At 41.8% G+C, this 20,155-nt stretch overlaps 1 protein-coding gene across 1 annotated transcript in view; it reads right to left on the reverse strand.

The window, feature by feature from the left end:
- Positions 1 to 20,155, reverse strand: part of FBP2 (fructose-bisphosphatase 2) — a 33,637-nt gene that overhangs the window by 7,408 nt on the left and 6,074 nt on the right. The window contains exons 3-5 of the mRNA XM_024753827.1: positions 19,674 to 19,766; positions 10,278 to 10,418; positions 1,315 to 1,452 (exon numbers count right to left, since the gene is read on the reverse strand). Of these exons, the coding sequence (XP_024609595.1) occupies positions 1,315 to 1,452; positions 10,278 to 10,418; positions 19,674 to 19,766 (372 nt within the window). The remainder of the gene's footprint in view (positions 1 to 1,314; positions 1,453 to 10,277; positions 10,419 to 19,673; positions 19,767 to 20,155) is intronic.

The following is a 20,155-nucleotide window of genomic DNA, read 5'->3' on the forward strand; positions in this document are numbered from 1 at the left end:
AAAAAAAAAATATATATATATATATATATGGTTTTTTTTATATGGTTTGGTTTTTCAGTGGTAAAATATGTATCTTCCTTTATGGGTTCTAGAAGAGGCGCATTTTAGTTTAGAATGGGAACCACCGTGAAATCATCTCCAAGACTGGGAACTTGTAAACAATTTTGACTTTATCAACCTCACAATTCATATCCTGTTACTTCTGCCCTTAAGATGTCTAACAGGTTTGTGCATGACAGCAAAGGAGAGGTACAGGAGACTGTACTTCTAAGAATTTTGCTTAAAGAACAAACATAACAGAGAAAGAAGAAAACTCTCTAAAGCTTCTGTTTGAGGCAGCAGAGGCAGGTCCCAGCACCCTGTTAACTAACTGCTCTGCACCCTCTGGAATCCCGAGCTTTTTCGCCCTGGAGCTCGTGAAGGGCTTCCCGGGACAGCCAGGCTGGCACATCACACCACTGCTTTTCCAGCCACTTCCAGTGTAGGTCAGACTTCACATTCTTGATCTGAAAATGCTCTGACTCCTTCCCACACCTGTCTTAAAAGCACTCTTTGTACGGCAGACATACATACTGCATTGTTTGGGCTACATTTTTTGTTTGTTTGTTTTTTGGTTTTGTTCTTTTTTTGCCGTACGCGGGCCTCTCACTGTTGTGGCCTCTCCCGTTGCGGAGCAACAGGCTCAGGACGCGCAGGCTCAGCGGCCATGGCTCACGGGCCCAGCCGCACCGCAGCATGTGAGATCCTCCTGGACCGGGGCACGAACCCGTGTCCCCTGCATCGGCAGGCGGACTCTCAACCACTGTGCCACCAGGGAAGCCCGGTTTGGGCTATATTAATAGCCACATGAAGTCCAGGACTCAGTGATCACACTGAGAGCCAAAGACCTTCCTAAAACTTGGAGTAAACACCAGGCCCTGATATTAGAGCATATGAATGGTACTTTTAAATGTAATTATTCCACCTAAATACAATTAAGTGACCAGAATCAACACAGGTGGTAGCTTAGCAAAAAATGACAGGGGAGATGCTCTGACCTGAAACTCTGGATTTTGAAATATTGATCTCTCCCTTCTTCATAGACAATTTCTCCTGGAAAAACTCACCTGGAGAGTATTATCTATACTACGTAAATTTTAGCTATGAAAGACTTTGATTGCTTATGAAGAAAGTCAGAGTTTGCCATTCTCATACAGTCCAGAGCCATGAACAGGGACATCAACCTCTTTCAGCCAGGCCCCGACAGCCATCCCCAAAACAGGAACCCACTGAGACAGCATTCCCCCTGCTTCTGCCTTAGCTTTCTTCACTCACCTCGGGAAATTTCTTTTTCTGCACATATTCTGTGGTGGCAGCATCAAAATACTTGGCATAGCCCTCATTGAGGCTGTAAATCTTTCCTTTGTTTTTAATCTTGACATCTTTTTCCACCAGGACAAATTCACCAAGAGCCTAGAAAGGTGAAAAGAAACACCAGGAAGAAGAGAGATACCAGGAAACAGAAGCCAACAGCACACACCAACAACCAGAGAACAGTAGAAGATGTGGGTCTGCTAAAAGAACCCTGGGGTTTGCCGGGTCCTCTGCAGCCTGCCTAGTGATGCTTTTATGAGTTGTATAAAGAACAGTGACAATATGGAGCCTGCACAGGCAGCTCAAGCAGTGATATAACAAGAAATAAAATAATTCAAAGGAAAAAGAGGGAAAATTTCCTTTGTAACTTTCACCGTAGCTAGGTTACTCATTTGTAAAGAACCTAGCTGTATTTATCCCCCAAGTTCTCACCCCTGGTTAATTCCTAATGTTTTCAGGAAGATTTGGGCCATCAACAATGAGAGGAAAGAGTTACTCAAATGGGATTTGTCATGAAGGTGGGGGATGCAGTTAGACCACTAATTTGTGGTCCAGTTATTTTTCTTTAATTTATCTATCCTGTATTTCCTATAATGTTTTTGCCATTCTCTTCCACATTCAGTTCAGCTTTTTTTTTTTGGCGGGGGGGCGGGGGGGGGGCATGGGGAGGCACGTGGGATTTTAGTTCCCCAACCAGGGATCGAACCTGTGCTCCCTGCATCGGAAGCGTGGAGTCTTAACCACTGGACCGCCAGGGAAGTCCCCAGTTATTTTGTTTATCTTAACGACTCAATGTTGGAAACCATTCAAAGTTCCTTGTATCCCAACTACTCTTATATGGGTAAAGAGAAATCCCTTCAGTCAGAAACTGTATTCGCTCAGCATGAGGAACAGTTGATAAAAAAATGTTTTTTAAATCCTGAGAATTAAAGTGCCGACGGTCTCATCCCTAGGAATGTAATTAGCTAGCTGCAGATTCACTTTGAAAGGCTGGATGTCTCTCTAAGTCACTAGGAAGAAAATCAGACCCTGGAAATCTAATCAGTTTTGATTAAACTTTGAAGACTCAGAAAATAAAAATCCCCCAAGATGACAGCTCACAGCTAGAAGGCTCCGAATGAACGTCTACAACACTCCCACAAAGAGACAAGGCCACACTGACCGTGTCTGAAATAAGACAAAGATGAGGATACTCAAATGCAAAAACAACTCAACACGCCTCTCTTCTGCCAAATGTGAGTGATGAGTGCTTCTTTACCAATGACTCTCTACCCTCACTTTAAACTTCCCACCTCCTACATACAAACTGAGATACACCATCAATCATTGTACCCACATCTAGACAACACCCAATCCAGAACTGACCCTCTCTTTCTCAAATACTCCTTAGAATCATCAAGCAAAACCCCAAGAGCTATAATAAGCCCTAGCCAACCCCCTCTTAGCACGATGCCTCACGGTTCCTCCAGAGTGCCTTCTCCCTTGCTACTAAACCAGCTTCTTACGTTGTGGGGAAGTACTCGATGGTCTCTGGATCATGAGCTTTAATCACTTGTTCTGGACATCTGTTGCTTTGGAGCAGCTCAGCATGGAGTTCCACGTCCTAAAAGTACCTGAACTTCCTTTGAATAATTAACTTTTTTCATTGGATGCCAGTCTAAGAAGACTCTAAGCTGGGCCTCCTCTAGCCCAAGGTCAGGCAACTGACTGAGCTTAACAAATTACATACCCCTTCCTGGCATTTGAAACCTGAGGAGAGACACAGCATCAGGGGTGGTGTCCAGACCAGACAGGCTGTCCTGTGGGACCGTTCCTGTGAATCCTGCTTCCCAGACCTGCCCATCTCTAGCCTGGGGCCTGAGCTTTCCCATTAATACAGTAAGTCCTTTACTTAGTTTAGCCAGGATCCTTTTCTTTTTGTTTATCAGCAAAGATCAAAGACAGATACTGTTGTCTAAATAATGTCTACTCTTATTTATCCACCCCAGGGGCTGTGGGTGTAGACACTCAGGCCCCTGGAGAGTTGTTCCCTATTGTGGGATGGAGGAACTGGCTGTGGAGCCTTACTCTAACCTGGAAAATAAATGTCTTTTTCTGACTGTGTGATCACTGGCACCCACTGAATATTAAAAAGGCCTCCCACAGGGCTTCCCTTGTGGTGCAGTGGTTGAGAGTCCGCCTGCCGATGCAGGGGACACGGGTTCGTGCCCCGGTCAGGGAAGATCCCACATGCCACGGAGCGGCCGGGCCCGTGAGCCATGGCCGCTGAGCCTGCGTGTCCGGAGCCTGTGCTCCGCAACGGGAGAGGCCACAGCGTTGAGAGGCCCACGTACTGCAAAAAAAAACCAAAAAAAAACCGCAAAGGGCCTCCCACAGCTTTGAGAAGAGGGTACCTGATTATCAGGTACCATATCCTTGTCACCCAGAAATGATATCTGCTATTTGTAAACAAATGCCTTGTCATTGTGGCTTATACCACAGTTGAGAGTTTGGTTAACGTGAGGCGGTCCCTCCATGCCTGAACAAAATGTATGCTCTGACAAAATCAAATTACCAGCCCTGCAAACTCACAGATCAGGCAGGCTCTTAGCTGCCCCACCAAGGAACTCTGGGCTGTGAGGCCCTGCCTGAGTAACCTGCTGGCCACCCTCTATGGTTTTCTACCTGTGACAATTGCCATAAGCTGCTTCAGCTTGAAGTCAACCTTTCAAACTGGTCCTCAGCTTCATACACTGGGTCCTTGCTCAAGTGTCCTTTGTAGTAGGGTGATGTGATCCAAAAGGTTTTCAGGCTAATAAAGAGAGCTCAGCAGAGAGCATGCTATGGTTCGTCTCTTCTTTCTCATGTGTAATCAAACTGTCTGGCCTACCTGTATCCAGACTGGGCCCCCCTATCGTGACCGAAGGTGGAAAGTATGAGCTGTGTCTCTAGAATCCTTCAGCTGGCCCCCTGAGCCAAAGGCACTTCCCTACTACCCGTAGAACCACTTCAGAATGTTCTTGGAGATATTTTGCTTGTAATCGAGAGAGTTTATTCAAAATTGTCTGGTATAATAGTTTAAACACAAAACTGCCTGTGAATTGGTGTGCCAAGGCCACTTCCTCTGTGTGTGCGTTTATGTGTGTTTATATGTGTGTGTTGGGGGGGTGGGTAAGGGAGGAGTCTCACACATACTGTTAAAGGAACCACTGACAGAAACCGCCCGCCCTGGTCAGGTACCATAGTAACCACCTGCGTGAGTTATCTTACAACAGGAGGTCCTGGTAAGGAACATGGAACTAATAAGCTACTTCCAACCGGAAGAATTCGGTAAAGGTCAAAAGGAGAGAGGAGACCCCAGTCCATATATATATCCTACCAACCTCCCAGAATCCTTCTTGCTGGAATCCTTCTTGGCTGAGCGATGCAGGTACCACCAGGAAGGACCCTCAGTCAGATGACGGGTCAGAGACAACCCCGAAACTAATCCCATTACCATAAAACCCAAGACTGTGAGCCACGTGGCAGAGCAGTTCTCCTGGGTTCCCTTCCCTGCTGCTCTCCGCCTGGGCGCTCCTTCCCAATAGTCTCTTGCTCTGTCAGCACGTGTCTCCTTGGACAATTCATTTCCAAATGTTAGACAAGAGCCCATTCTTGGGCCCTGGAAGGGGTCCCCCTTCCTGCAACAATTCAACCAGGCAATTCTCGGACACCAGCAGTGTGTCTGAAATTCAACTCAATTCTGACACTATCTACACAGAGATAGCATCAAATTCTACAAGTTAAGGGTTCAGTCCTAGAAGTCTGCCTTCTCCCGAAGTGGGGACACTTCAGACGCCAGTTTCAAACCCAGGTTGTCACCTATAACTCTGACCGGCCATAAATCAGAGGTTCCCAGGATGAAACCAAGCAGGGCCCTGTGGGGCTCCCAGGCATACAGGCCTTTCTGTCCCCCATTTCTTGCAGGCAAGACTCCAGCCTCCATGTCTTTCCCTGAGTTCCAAAGGGCAGCTTTGAATAGTTGCTAATTAAGAAAGGAGCAGCCATGAAACCACCTAAGGTAAGATAAAAGGGACCAGAGAAGCTCATCAAGATTAGGAGACCTGACCACCTGAGACCCTGCACACACCCTAATCTTGTCAGCAACCCCACCCTTTTGAAACTTTGCAGAAGAAAGAATGCAAGACTGTTATTGCCTTGATCCTTATCACATACCTCTGACCATGAGCCCAGACTATAAGACCTCTCCCTGTTCCCCAGGGAGGGGGACACAGTTCTTGAGGTGCTAGCCTACTGTGTTCCCTCTTTGCCTGGCAAAGAAATAAAGCTTTCTTTCTTCTCCACAACTCTGTCTCCATATTTCTGTTCAGTATCAGTACGCAGGAAAGCCAAGATTTTGGCATCAGGGACCTCTTTCTCAGGGCAGTTAATTTGCTACAGTGGCTCCCAGAACTCAAAGAAAGCATTTTACTTACTAGATAACTGGTTTCTTACAAAAGTCTATAACTCAGGAACAGCCAGATGGAAGAGATGCACAGGGAAGTGGTGAAGAGCTCCACTGCCCTCTCCGGGCTCACCACTCTCCTCAGTCTCAACCCAGAAGCTCTCTGAACCCAGTCCTTTGGGTTTTTATGGAGGCTTCATTATACAGGCATTATAGACATGATTGATTAAATCGTTTGCAATTGATTCAACCTCCAGTCCCTTTCCCCTCCTCTGAGGCCAGGGGGTGAGACTGAAAGTCCCAACCCTCTAATCATGCGGTTGGGTCCATTGGAAACCAGCAGCCATCTTTAGGAGCCTTCCAAAAGTCACCTCATTACCATAACAAAAGACCCCTTCAGCACTTAGGAAATTCCAAGGGTTTTGGGAGCTGTGAGCCAGGAACCATGGATGAATAACAAATATATGAGGAATATATTTTGGTCATCTTGAAACCGTGCACCTCAGATTGGACCTTGAACCCCTGTGCCAGAACTCGAACACAGCCTAAACCCAGATTGGGACTTGAACCCACACTGCTAGGACTCAAACCTGGCCAAAACTCAGTCTTCCAACCGAGATCCCACACCTGGTTTCAGGACTTAATGAAGCTCAGGTTCTTGATGTCTCACTGCAGAAAGAACTCGGTGAGAGACAAAGTGATAGGTAAGAAGTGGATTTATTTAGAGAAAAACACACTCCACATACAGAGGGTGGGCCATCTCAGAAGGTGAAAAAGGAACCAGGGTATGGGGCTGTCAGTTTTTATAGGGGTGGGTAATTTCATAGGCTAATGAGTGGGAGGAGTATTCCAGCTATTTCAGGAAGGGGCGGGACTTCCAGGAATTGGGCCACCGCCCACTTTTTTATCCTTATGGTGGGCCTCGGAACTGTCATGGCACCTGTGGGTGTGTCATTTAGCTTGCTGATGTGTTACAGTGAGCATATACTGAGGCTCAAGGTCTAGTGGAAGTCGACTTGTCCGCCATCTTGGACCCATTTGGTTCTAATCAGTTTAAGTCATGTCTTCGGGCTGTGTCATTCTTTCAAAGGTCGTGCGCGCCCTGCCCCCTTCCCTCCTGTTTCAATCTGAATGATCAAATTTATTTATTTCTTATAAATCACAATTATCACAGCCTGAGTGTGACTCTTGGCTCCACTGCTACTAGTATGACCTTGGGCAAGTTACCTACCCTCTCTGTGCCTCACCTTCCGTGTCTGAAAATGAGAATAATAGTAGGACCTACCCTCACAGGGCCGCTGTGAGGCTTAAATGCATTAATATATGCAAGTTGCTTAGAACAGATAACCTATCCACCACTCAATAAGCACTGTCTAACTGTCAGCTACTATTCTGAGAGTATCATTGTAGCAGGGAAGAGCTAAATCAGACTCCATGTTCGATCTGTTTCTTTGACTTTAACCTTTGCTTTTTGTTGCTTTTGTTATTATAATCATACATAATGGCCTGCCACAGGGAACCCTTACCCTGTGCCTGAATGTTAAACTAAAGTGCCTTTGCTCAGCTCACAGGGAGATAATGTGACCCTGACCACCTGTGAATGGCTGCAGAAAAGAAGAAATCCCGATGTTGGCCAAGACAGGCAAAACTAATGGCCTCTTTACTTCACTTCCTCACCTCCTCCCAGTCTCTGTTCTATAAATGAAACTACCATCCAGACCCCAGTAAGATGGTTTTTTGGGGACCCTAAACTGCCATCTTCTCGGTCTGCCGGCTTTCCAAATAAAGTCGCTATTCCTTGCCTCAACACCTTGTCTCCAAATTTATTGGCTGTCGTGCGGCAAGCAGAACAAGCTTGGGCTCAGTAACATTATTTGTGAACTACAGATTCCTGCTTCTATGAAAATGAGAAATTAGAGCATCAGTAAACCGACACAGCAATGCGTTTTGCTCTGATGGGTTTATATGTGAAAAATTTAGACTTTAAAATGTACCAGATGGACTTCCCTGGTGGTGCAGTGGTTAAGAATCTGCCTGCCAATGCAAGGGGACACGGGTTCAAGCCCTGGTCCAGGAAGATCCCACATGCCATGGAGCAACTAAGCCCGTGCACCACAACTACTAAGCCTGAACTCTAGAGCCTGCAAGCCACAACTACTGAGCCCACGTGACACCACTACTGAAGCCTGTGCGCCTAGAGCCCATGCTCCGCAACAAGAGAAGCCACAGCAATGAGAAGCCCACGCACCGCAGCGAAGAGCAGCCCCCACTCGCCACAACTAGAGAAAGCCCACATGCAGCAACGAAGACCCAACGCAGCCCAAAATAAATAAATAAATAATTTTTAAAAATAATAAATAAATAAATAAATTATTTTAAAAATAAAAGATACCAGATTTCCATACTATAAAGTTTAGTTTTTTTAAAAAAATAATAAATAAATAAATAAAAATTTTAAAAATCAAAAGATACCAGATTTCCATACTATAAAGTTTAGTTTAACTGTTTTGAAATTTGTAACCCTCTTCCTTCCACTCACATGTGAAACAGGAAAGAAGCGGGCAGGACACAACCTTTAAAAGAATGACAGAGCCATTGAGGACACAACAAAAACTGGTTAGAATCAATTAGGCTCAAGATGGCAGAAGACTTGACTTCCAGTGGACCTTGAGCCTCTTATATACGCTCAATGTAATACACCAGCATATGCTAAATGACACACCTACCAGCACCATAACAGTTCCAAGGCTGACCATAAAAGACCAAAAAGTGGGCAGTGGCCCAATTCCTGGAAATTTCTGATCCTTCCCCAAAACAGTAGGAATAACCCTCCCACTCGTTAGCCTATGAAATTACTCAGCCCATAAAAAGCTAACCATCCCATATTTCCAGGCCTCTTGCCTTCTGAGATGGCCCACACTCTGTCTGTGGAATATGTTTCTGCTTTGGCCACTCTCACTTTCCAAGACAACCCCATGTCCTGTGGCCATTCTTGCCTTTTGAGGCAGATTCTGTGTATGGAATGTGTATCTCTCTAAGTAAATCCACTTCTCACATATCACTTTGTCTCTCACTGAATTCTTTCTGCGATGAGACATAAAGAACCTGAGACCTGAGACCAGGTGTGTGATCTCAATTAAAAGACAGTTCAAGTCCCAATATGAGTTGTGCGGTTTCACATGCACCAGCATGTAAAATCCTGAAATGTTTGTCTAAAACGTTTGTTTGATCAGTGCATTATCTCCCTCCACTGCCTAGAATGGTATTTGGGGACACACTAGATGCTCAATAAACATTTGTAATTTCAAATTAAGTTGAAATACTGAACAATAGCTTTTGTTTCACAGAATACTGGAAATTTTGAAATGGACTTTGGTCAAAATTATTTGAGGGCTTCCCTGGTGGCGCAGTGGTTGAGAGTCCCCCTGCCGATGCAGGAGACATGGGTTCGTGCCCCGGTCCGGGAAGATCCCACATGCCGCGGAGCGGCTGGGCCCGTGAGCCATGGCCGCTGAGCCTGTGCGTCCAGAGCCTGTGCTCCGCAACGGGAGAGGCCACAACAGTGAGAGGCCTGCATACCACAAAAGAAATATTTGAGTTTTCACAAGACCTGATTATATTTAGCAAAGTAGTTCACAAGTAATAAGCAAAGCATCCAGCATTTAAAAGAGAAATTCTATAAGTTACACATCTTTTCCAAAATTTCTCCTGAACATTTTTAATGTACATTTCCCATGAAGGCTCACCCTTTATATTTGAACTCTTGTGTCTTTATCCAATTATGTCGTCCTCCAAACAGCGTTAGGCTATCATATTTTTCATCTACCCAGAGGTTGTGCTTCTTCCCCTTCTGCTACTGAGCATTTTCTCATTGTGGAAAGTGTGGAGAACAACACAGAATCTGATAAAATAGCTTTCTACCAGTCACTCCTCCCATTGGGAAGAACATGTGTATTAGGGGAAGTCCTCCAAACTGGTGTCCAGTAGGGTAGCCACTAGTCACATGTGGCTATTTAAGTTAATTAAAAAGAAATAAAATTTAGAAACCCAGTTTCTTAGTCACACTAACCACACAGCAAATGGTCAATGGTCACAGGAAGCTAGTAGCCACCGTAACAGACAGTATAGATTACAGTAGAGCATAGCCATCATTACAGAAAGTTCTAGTGGACGGTGCTACTCTAAAGAATCCATGCTTCTGGCTGGAAATTGGCATCATCGGGATTCTTAAGTCATTGTATTCCCATAAACCAAAGAAGTTGAATGCATTTTTTGGTCATAAATTCCTTAAGAACAGGGCCTGAGTTGCTACAACTGACTTTGTAGAACCCCTCAAATGCCCTCACTTGAACAGAGGTTCTTAAATGTTTTTAGATGATTCTGTTGGCTCTCCAAACTAGACCCTCTGGCCCCAAAAGCAAGTATTAGGAATGACTAGGAAATTATCTCAGAGGACAGGAATTAAAGCACAAAGGCCCATACCGCCTTATTGGGTACCTACTGGGTCAAGCATGAAGAGGTCCACTCCTTGCCCAGTGGAAAGAGCCACCAGTGTTGCACTTCCATAGAGTGCATAGCCCGCGGCTACAATGTTGCGGCCAGGCTGCAGGGCATCCTTTTCAGAAGGCTCATCCTCTGAAGTCTGCAAAAGAGAAAAGGGAAACATTACTGTCTCTGGAGAGAACCCTTTGCCAGAGGCCTGCATTTCAGATCTACTTGAACCACTGAAGGAAACGCAGTTCTAGAATTTCAAGCCACAACAAATGCATCTGGAGGAAACGCGTTGCCATGTTAATGAATGGTTCTAGCTGAACCATTGCAAAGGCCATTCTTGGACTTCTCCCTGTTTTCTGAACGTAAAACTACACCTTCTCTTAAAAATCATAACCCATGCTCCTTGATAATTATAACGACCAAGGTCATTGAGCTCTGATTTTGTGCAGTACCTCATTCTACATACACAACAGCACTCCAAGGTAGATAGCATTATGACCTCCATCGTTCAGATGAAGAACTCAGAGCCTGAGCGACTGGATAACTCACCCAACATCAAGAGGAGCTGGAGTCAACCCAGGCAGCTGGGCCCAGAGCTCGTCACCGTCCATGCGCTGCCCCTTGAAGACACTGCCCATGTCTGTCCCCAAGTCTACAGTTCTGGACATTTTCTTGAGGAAGCCTCTCTCTTTGGCTAGCAGCGCTAACAGTGACAATGGGAATGGGAATTCAGAGAGACAGGGCAAGGCAGGCATGCTGACGAAGGAAGAGCGAATGTCCTTGATGGAGGGGCAGAGCCACACCTGAGACTGGATTTGACAACCTACTTTTCCAGGTATCTCTTGAAGGGTTCGTCCCTCCCTACTTCCTTGTGCTCAAAAAGGCAAGGAAGGACTTCCCTGGTGGTGCAGTGGTTAGGATTCCGGCCTTTCACTGCCGTGGCCCGGGTTCAATCTCTGGTTGGGGAACTGAGATCCCGCAAGCCGTGGGGCGCAGCCAAAAAAAATAATAAAAAATAAAGTTTTACCTTTAAACCTGTAATCTATTTTGAGATGATTTTGGTATAAAGTATAAAGTTTAGGTTGAGTTCTTTTTGTTCCCTCTGTGGATATACAGTTGCTCCAGCATTAATTGTTGAGAAGACTCCTTCTTCCATTGAATTGTTTTCACAACTTTGTCAAAAGCTGTTAGCCATAAATTGTGTGAAACCATTTTTGGGTTCTCTGTTCTGTTCCATTGAACATGTGTCTATCCCTCTGTTAATATCATATAGTCTTAACTTTTAGAATAACCTTATCTATATCTACAAAATATCTTGCCAGGATTTTGAGAGAAATTGAGTCAAACCTATACATATATCAGTTTGGGGAGAATTAACATCCTTTACAATGTTGAGTCTTCCAACCCGTGAACATGGTATGTTTCTTCATACAAGACACATTATTTGATTACTTTCATCAGTAATTACTGGAAGAAGTACTATTCCTTTTTTTTTTTTGAGTAACTGTAAGTTGTATCATATTCTAAAGTTTAGTTACCGTATGTTTATTGCTGATATATAGAAATCCAATTGATTTTTGTATGTTAATTTTGTATCCTGTGACGTTGCTGAACTCACTTCTTAGTTCTAGGAAGCCGGCTTTGGTTTTGGTGTTTGTAGATTCCTTAGGAGTTCTCTACATCGACAGTCTTTCATTCCAATCTGTATGGTTTTATTTCTTTTTCTGGTCTCACTGCCCCAGCTAGCTCTTTCAACATTATGTTGAATAACAGTGGTGAGATTGGACATCTTTCCCTTGTTCTTGATTTTAGAGAAAAAGCATTTTGTCTTTCACTGTTAAATATAATGTTAGCTATTGTCTTTTTATAGATGTCCTTTATCAAGTTGAGGGAAGTTTCCCTTCTATTTCTTGCTTCCTGAGAGTTTTTGTTTGTTTTGTTTTGTTTTATAACTGAGTGTTCAATTTTGTCAAATGGTTATTCTTCATTGACGGACATGGTTCTATGATTTTTCTTCTTTAAGCTGGTTGATGTGGTAGATTACACTGACTGATTTTTGAATATTGAACCAACTTTCCATCACTGGAGTAAACCCACTTACTCATGGTATATAATTCTTTTTATGCATTGTTGAATTTTATCTGTTAATATTATGTTGAAGATTTTGCATCTATTCATGAGAGATACTGGTCTGTAGTTTTCCTTTCTGAACTGTCTTCATCTGGTTTTGGTATCTGCGTAATGCTGGCTTTAGAAAATAGACTGGGAAGTATTCCTTTCCCTTCTCTTTTCTAGAAGAGATTGAATCATCTTTAATCATTTGGTATAATTCTCCAGTGAAACCATCTGGGCCTAGAGATCTCTCTTTTGAACTCTATTTTCTTAGTAACTATAGGGCTGTTCAAATTATCTGTTTCATACTGAGTGAGTAATAATAGTGTGCTTTTTAAAGAATTGGTCTACTTCATCTAAGTTATCAAATTTATGTGTGTAGAGTTAGTTATAGTATTATATTATCGTTTGATGTCTCCAAATGTTTTAAAATATCAGAACGACTCTGAGATGAAAAATCTAGTGCATAAACATGTGTTTCTCTGATCATTTTCCCAAGAGAAATTCCAAATAATAAAAGTATTGGGTGAAATACTTTTGATGCATATTGAAAAGTTGCCGTGCAGAATCTGATAAACATAAGATAGTATTGTCTTTTCAACTTGGCCAATGTGATAGGTGCAAAAAAAGACATCTGCTTTAATTTCCATTTTGTATAATTAATAAAGTAAATTTTTATATATTTATTGACCATTTTTATTTCTTATTTTGTAAGTTGCCTGTTTGATGTCATTGCCTATTTTTCTATCGGGGTACTCATCTTCTTATTTTTAATTTTAATAGCTTTTTATATATGAAAGATATAAATACCTTGTATGTTACAAACATTTTCCTCAATTGTCATCTGCCTTTTAATTTTATTTATAGTGTCTTTTTTTGGAAAGTTGATTATTTTTCTTTTAATTGAGGTATAAATTACATATAGCAAAGCACACAAATCTTAACTATACAGTTTGGTGAATTTTTACATATATATAGTACATACTGATGTAACTACTAAGATCAATTTATAGAATATTTCCAGCCACCTAGCAGTTTCTCTTATACCCTCTTTCGTCACTATCACCTCCCCCAAGGTAACCTCTATTCTGGCCTTTATCATCTGGACATCAAAAGAATAATTAGCTTTGACTGTTTTGGAACTTTTTATAAATGAAATTACAAAGCATGTGTTCTTTTGTATCTCGCTTATGTTTCACAACATATGTCTTTGTGATTTTATCTGTGTTGTTGCACATAGCAATAGTTTGTTCTTTTGCATTGCTATGTAGCTTTTTGTCATGTGACTATATCACAGTTTATTTATCTATTCTTATATTGATACACTTTTTGGTTTTTTTCAGTTTGGGTCTTTTATGAATAATTTGTACACATCTTTCGGCAAACACAGGCACCCATTTATCCTGGGTGCACTCCAGGAGTGGACTTGCTGGGCCATAGTGTATCAGTATATGTTTAATACTAGCAGGTGCTATCAAATTTTTCTGAAGTGTTTGTATCATTTTCTACTCCCACTGCCAATATATTAGAATTCCAGTTTCTTCATCTACAGTTGGTATGCTTAGTCTTTTTAATTTTAGCCACTCTGGTTGGGAGCGGGTGGTAAATGATGTCTCCGTGCTGTTTCCATGTCCATTTCCCTGATGACTAATGATGTTGAGCATCTCTCATGTGCTTATTAACAAGCTGGGGGAAAAAATCTCTTTTTTGAAGTTCCTGTTCAAGTCTTTTGCCCATTCCTTTGATAAGATTGACAGTATTTTTTATTGATTTGTAGGAGTTCTTTATTTATTCTGTATATGAGTTCTCTGTTGGATGTATGCATTGAAAATTTTTCCATCCGTCTGTAGTTGCCTTTTTACTCTCTTAATGTTGTCTTTTTTTTAAATTAATTTTTATTAGAGTATAGTTGATTTACAATGTTGTGTTACTTTCTGCTGTACAGCAAAGTGAATCACTTATACATATATCCACTCTTTTTTAGATTCCATTCCCATATCAGTCATTATTGAGTATTGAGTAGAGTTCCCTGTGCTATATAGCAGGTTCTTATTAGTTACCTATTTTATATATAGTAGTGTGTATATGTCAATCCCAATCTCCCAATTTACCCCTCCCTCCCCTTCCCCCTTGGTAACCATAAGTGTGTTTTCTAATCTGTGATCCTATTTCTGTTTTGTAAATAGGTTCATTTGTATCATTATTTTAGATTCCACATATAAGCGATATCATATATTTACTTTTGTCTGACTTACTTCACTCAGTATGACAATCTCTAGGTCCATCCTTAATGTTGTCTTTTGATGAACAAAAGTTCTTAGTTGCAATGAAGCCCAGTTTACTAGCCTTTTCCTTCATGGTTAGTACTTTTTATGTCCTGTTTAAAAAATCTTTACCTTCCTCAAAGGCATGAAGATATTCTCCTGTGGTTTTTTTTCTAGGAGATTTATAGCTTTACGTTTTACAGGGAAGTCTCTGGTCTTTAATTAATCTTTGTGTATGGTGTGAAGTAGGAGTCAAGTTCATTTTTTCTCATACCGACATTCACCTGGACCAGCATCACTTATTGAAGGGATCATCCTGTACAAATTAAACTTCAGTATTGCCTTTTCATAAATCAGGCAATCATTCATGTGTGGGTCTATCTCTAGGATCCCTTTTGTGTTCCACTGGTCTATGTATCCTTATGTCAGTAAAAGAGTAGAATTTTGGTGAGGTTGACTTACCCATAATAATGGGAGACGGGGTCTCCTGACCCTGTAGGGGTGTTAAAACCCACACCCTTGATTTATTCAGATCAACAAGACCAGCTCCTCACATCAGGACAACTCCCTCAGTCCTCCTCTTAAGTCTCTGGTTTTCACTTTTCTGATTCTGGTCCTCCACCCCTTACCTTGTGTTTATTGCTTGTTCATTTCAATGAGCTCAGCCACGAATTTAAAGGATGATATATTGTATCCAAAAGTTCTGGATGTCTTGAAAGGAGAGAGTTTGCACTTTGTCTAATCTGTGACTGTTGGAAATGGAAAATGTCAACTTCAAGAAAAAGGAAAATCATAGAACAGGGAGCTGAAAGCAGTATGGGACATCATGAGGGGTGTTTTAGCAATGCTCTTCAGAGATAAGGGGAAGAAAATACTTTTGACAGTTCTCTGACAGTCCTGAAACTTCTATCTTGATGCTTATAGAAAATCACAAAAGCCTGGTCAGAAACGGGCATCATCCCTGGCTTTGATAAGGTTCTAAGAGGCTGTGACAGCCCCGTGAGGTTTCTGAAGCAAGCTGCTCTCTCATTAGATATTGCTTAAGCATCACAAAGCTTTCTCTTCATGTCTCATTTGTTTCTCAAACTTGCCCCACTTCTTTAGAAACAGTATCAGAGAAAATCTATGGTTATTTGGACTAGCCTTCAAAGCCTCTGGTTTATTTGAATTTTAAGACAAAATCTCTGTATTCAAAATCACCAAAATTCAAGTGTGAATATCCCATATTATGTATAGTAATAGTCCTCTTTTTTTGTTTCAAAGACTTCATTTTTTTGAGAACAGTTTTAGGGTCACATAAAAATTGTGAGAAAGATACAGAGATTTCCTACATACGCCCTGTCCACACACATGCAGAGCCTCCCTCATTATTCCTCTTTGTTTTTAAATCAGTTGGCTTTAAGAAGCTATTAAGACCATCAACAAAATGAAAAAGAAAAAAATATTTGGAGATCATACATAGAATAAGGGATTAGTATCCAAAATATACAAAGAACTCACACAACTCAATGGCAAAAAAACAAATGATCTGACTGAATAGACATTTTTCCGAAGAAGGCATACAAAGGGCCAACGGTTATATGAAAAGGTGGTCAACATCACTAATCATCAGGGAAATGCAAATCAAACCCACAATGAGATAGCACCTCACACCTGTCAGAATGACTAATATCAAAAAGATCAGCAATAAAAAGGGTCGGTGAGGATGTGGAGAGAAGGGAATCCTTGGGCACTGCTTGCAGGAATGTAAATTCATGAAGTCACTATGGAAAACAGTATGGAGGTTCTTCCAAAAATTAAATATAGAGCTATATAAGATCCAGCAACTACACTTCTGGGTATATACCTGAAGGACATGAAATCACTCTTTCACAGATATATATACATAAAATTCAGCAATAAAAAACAAGGAAATCCTGCCATTCATAACAATATGGATGGACTTTGAGGGCATTATGCTAAGTGAAATAAGTCAGAGAAGGACAAATACTGTATGATCTCACTTACATGTGGACTCTAAAAAAAAAAAAAAGCTCATAGATACAGAGAACAGATTGGTAGTTTCCAGAAGCAAGGGGTGGGGTAGGTGAAATGAGTGAAGGTGGTCAAAGGTACAGACTTCCAATTATATGATGAGTAAGTCCTGGGGATGTAATGTACGGCATCGGGACTAGAGTTAATAATACCATGCTGTCACACTTTCTTCTCAACTGCTAATGGAACATAATCCAGGATAGATCATATCTTGGATCACAAATCAAGCCTTGGTAAATTTAAGAAAATTGAAATCGTATCAACTATCTTTTCTGACCACAATGCTATGCGACTAGATATCAATTACAGGAAAAAAATCTGTACAAAAATACAAATACATGGCAGCTACACAATACACTATTTAATAACCAAGAGATCACTGAGGAAATCAAAAAATACCAAGAAACAAATGACAGTGAAAACAAGACAACCCAAAACCTATGGGATGCAGCAAAAGCAGTTCTAAGAGGGAATTTTATAGCCATACAATCCTACCTCAAGAAACAAGAAACACCTCAAATAAACAACCTAACCTTACACCTAAAGCAATTAGAGAAAGAAGAACAAAAAACCCCCAAAGTTAGCAGAAGGAAAGAAATCATAAAGATAAGATCAGAAATAAATGAAAAAGAAATGAAGGAAACAATAGCTAAGAGCAATAAAACTAAAAGCTGGTTCTTTGAGAAGATAAACAAAACTGATAAACCATTAACCAGACTCACCAAGAAAAAAAGGGAGAAGACTCAAATTAATAGAATTAGAAATGAAAAAGGAGAAGTAACAACTGACACTGCAGAAATACAAAGGATCATGAGAGATTACTACAAGTAACTATATGCCAATAAAATGGACAACCTGGAAGAAATGGACACAGTCTTAGAAGAGCACAACATTCCAAGACTGAACCAAGAAGAAATAGGACCAATCACAAGCACTGAAGTTGGAACTGTGATTAAAAATCTTCCAACAAACAAAAGCCCAGGACCAGATGGCTTCACAGGCAAATTCTATCAAATATTTAGAGAAGAGCTAACACCTATCCTTCTCAAACTCTTCCAAAATATAGCAGAGGGAGGAACACTACCAACCTCATTTGACAAGGCCACCATCACCCTGATACCCAAACAAGATAAAGATGCCACAAAGAAAGAAAACTACAGGCCAATATCACTGATGAACGTAGATGCAAAAATCTTCAACAAAATACTAGCAAACAGAATCCAACAGCACATTAAAAGGATCATACACCATGATCAAGAGGGGTTTATCCCAGGAATGCAAGGATTCTTCAATATATGCAAATCAATCAATGTGATACACCATATTAACAAATTGAAGGAGAAAAACCTTATGATCATCTCAATAGATGCAGAAAAAGCTTTCAACAAAATTCAACACCCATTTATGATAAAAATCCTCCAGAAAGTAGGCAGAGAGGGAAATTACCTCAACATAATAAACTCCGTATATGACAAACCCACAGCCAACATCATTCTTAACAGTGAAAAACTGAAACCATTTCCACTAAGATCAGGAACAAGACAAGGTTGCCCACCCTCACCACTATTATTCAACATAGTTTTGGAAGTTTTAGCCACAGCAATCAGAGAAGAAAAAGAAATCAAAGGAATCCAAATCGGAAAAGAAGAAGTAAAGCTGTCACTGTTTGCAGATGACATGATACTATACATAGAGAATCCTAAAGATGCTACCAGAAAACTACTAGAGCTAATCAATGAATTTGGTAAAGTAGCAGGATACAAAATTAATGCACAGAAATCTGTTGCACTCCTATACACCAATAATGAAAAACCTGAAAGAGAAATTAAAGAAACACTCCCATTTACCATTGCAACAAAAAGAATAAAATATCTAGTAATAAGCCTACCTAAGGAGACAATGCTAACACATATATATGGAATCTAAAAAAAAAAGAAAATGGTTCTGAAGAACCTAGGGACAGGATAGGAAAAAAGATGCAGATGTATAGAATGGACTTGAGGACATGGGGAGTGGGAAGGGTAAGCTGGGATGAAGTGAGAGAGTGGCATGGACTTATATACACTACCAAATGTAAAATAGATAGCTAGTGGGAAGCAGCTGCATACCACAGGGAGATCAGCTCGGTGCTTTGTGTCCACCTAGAGGGGTGGGATAGGGATGGTGGGAGGGAGATGCAAGAGGGAGGAGATATGAGGATATATGTATAGCTGATTCACTTTGTTATAAAGCAGAAACTAACACACCATTTTAAAGCAATTATACTCCGATAAAGATGTTTAAAAAAAATACTGTATTGTCTATTTGAAAGTGGCTGTGAGAGTAGATCTTGAAAGTCCTCATCACACACACACACACACACACACACACACACACACACTCACACACACACACACACACAAATTGTAACTATGTGCGGGGATGGATGTTGACCGTTTCAGTGAATTTTGCCAACAGCCTGAGCCTGGAAGCGAATTCTTCTCAATAGGATGCCTGGCTGGCTGACACCAAGATTTTGGCCTTACAAGCCAGAGAACCTAGCCATGCCTGCCAAACTTCTGACCCAAGAACTGGGCGATAATTAATGGAGGTTGTTTTAAGCCTCTAAATGTGTGGTGAATTGTTACAGCAGCAACAGAAAGCCAACGCAGTAAGATTTAAGATACACAAGGAAGGAACAGAGGGGCCTTCAGATGCCACCAGGAACCTAATTCCACGTCTGGCATTTGTGTTGCCTCCAGATTTTCAGAACAAGGCCCCATCTATCAGCTCACCCTCCCTTCCTAGGAACGCGGAGAACAGGACTGAAGGAAATGAGCGATTCGGGTATTCAATGAGGAGCCCGAGGCAGAGCGAGGTCCATGGCTTGCCTGCCACAGTGTGTCTGGTTAGTGGGAGGACCGAGGTTAGAACTCCAGACTCGTGGCTCCCAGCCCAGGAACGTTTGGAACCACCAGAGGAAGGAGGTGTTACAGAGCATACTGTTTACTCACCTTTCTGTAGATGGCAAATATGGTTCCAATGGAGGCCAGGCAGTCGATGTTCGAAGATCCATCCAGTGGGTCAAAGCAGACCACGTATTTCCCCTACATGCGCAGAGGGCAGAACACCTGATCAGGTCACCTTCCGAGCAACACACTCTGTGTACATGGCTGTGTGTGTCAGACAACACTACACCAAGAGCGATTCAGAGCAAAGGGATAACCTTGTAAAAAAATGCAATTACTTAAGGAGTGCAGAGTGTATCAGCACACATTAACTGTGCAGCTCAGAGCCCGCCTGCCCATAAACAGATTAGTTGACACCCACAGTGGGTGACGGAGGTCCCACCCACCTCCAAATAGCTCTCCTCCCACCTGCTCTGGCTCCGCCCTCCCCTCCTACCTGGGACCAGTGGGGACTCAGAGCTGCTGAAGGTGTGAGAGGAAACCAGGTCTGAAATGGGCACCTTGCAGGGAAGAGGTGGAGAAGCTGA

The sequence above is a fragment of the Neophocaena asiaeorientalis genome, unplaced genomic scaffold (genome assembly GCF_003031525.2).
Source record: "Neophocaena asiaeorientalis asiaeorientalis breed wild unplaced genomic scaffold, Neophocaena_asiaeorientalis_V1.1 scaffold220, whole genome shotgun sequence".
NCBI lineage: Eukaryota > Metazoa > Chordata > Mammalia > Artiodactyla > Phocoenidae > Neophocaena > Neophocaena asiaeorientalis.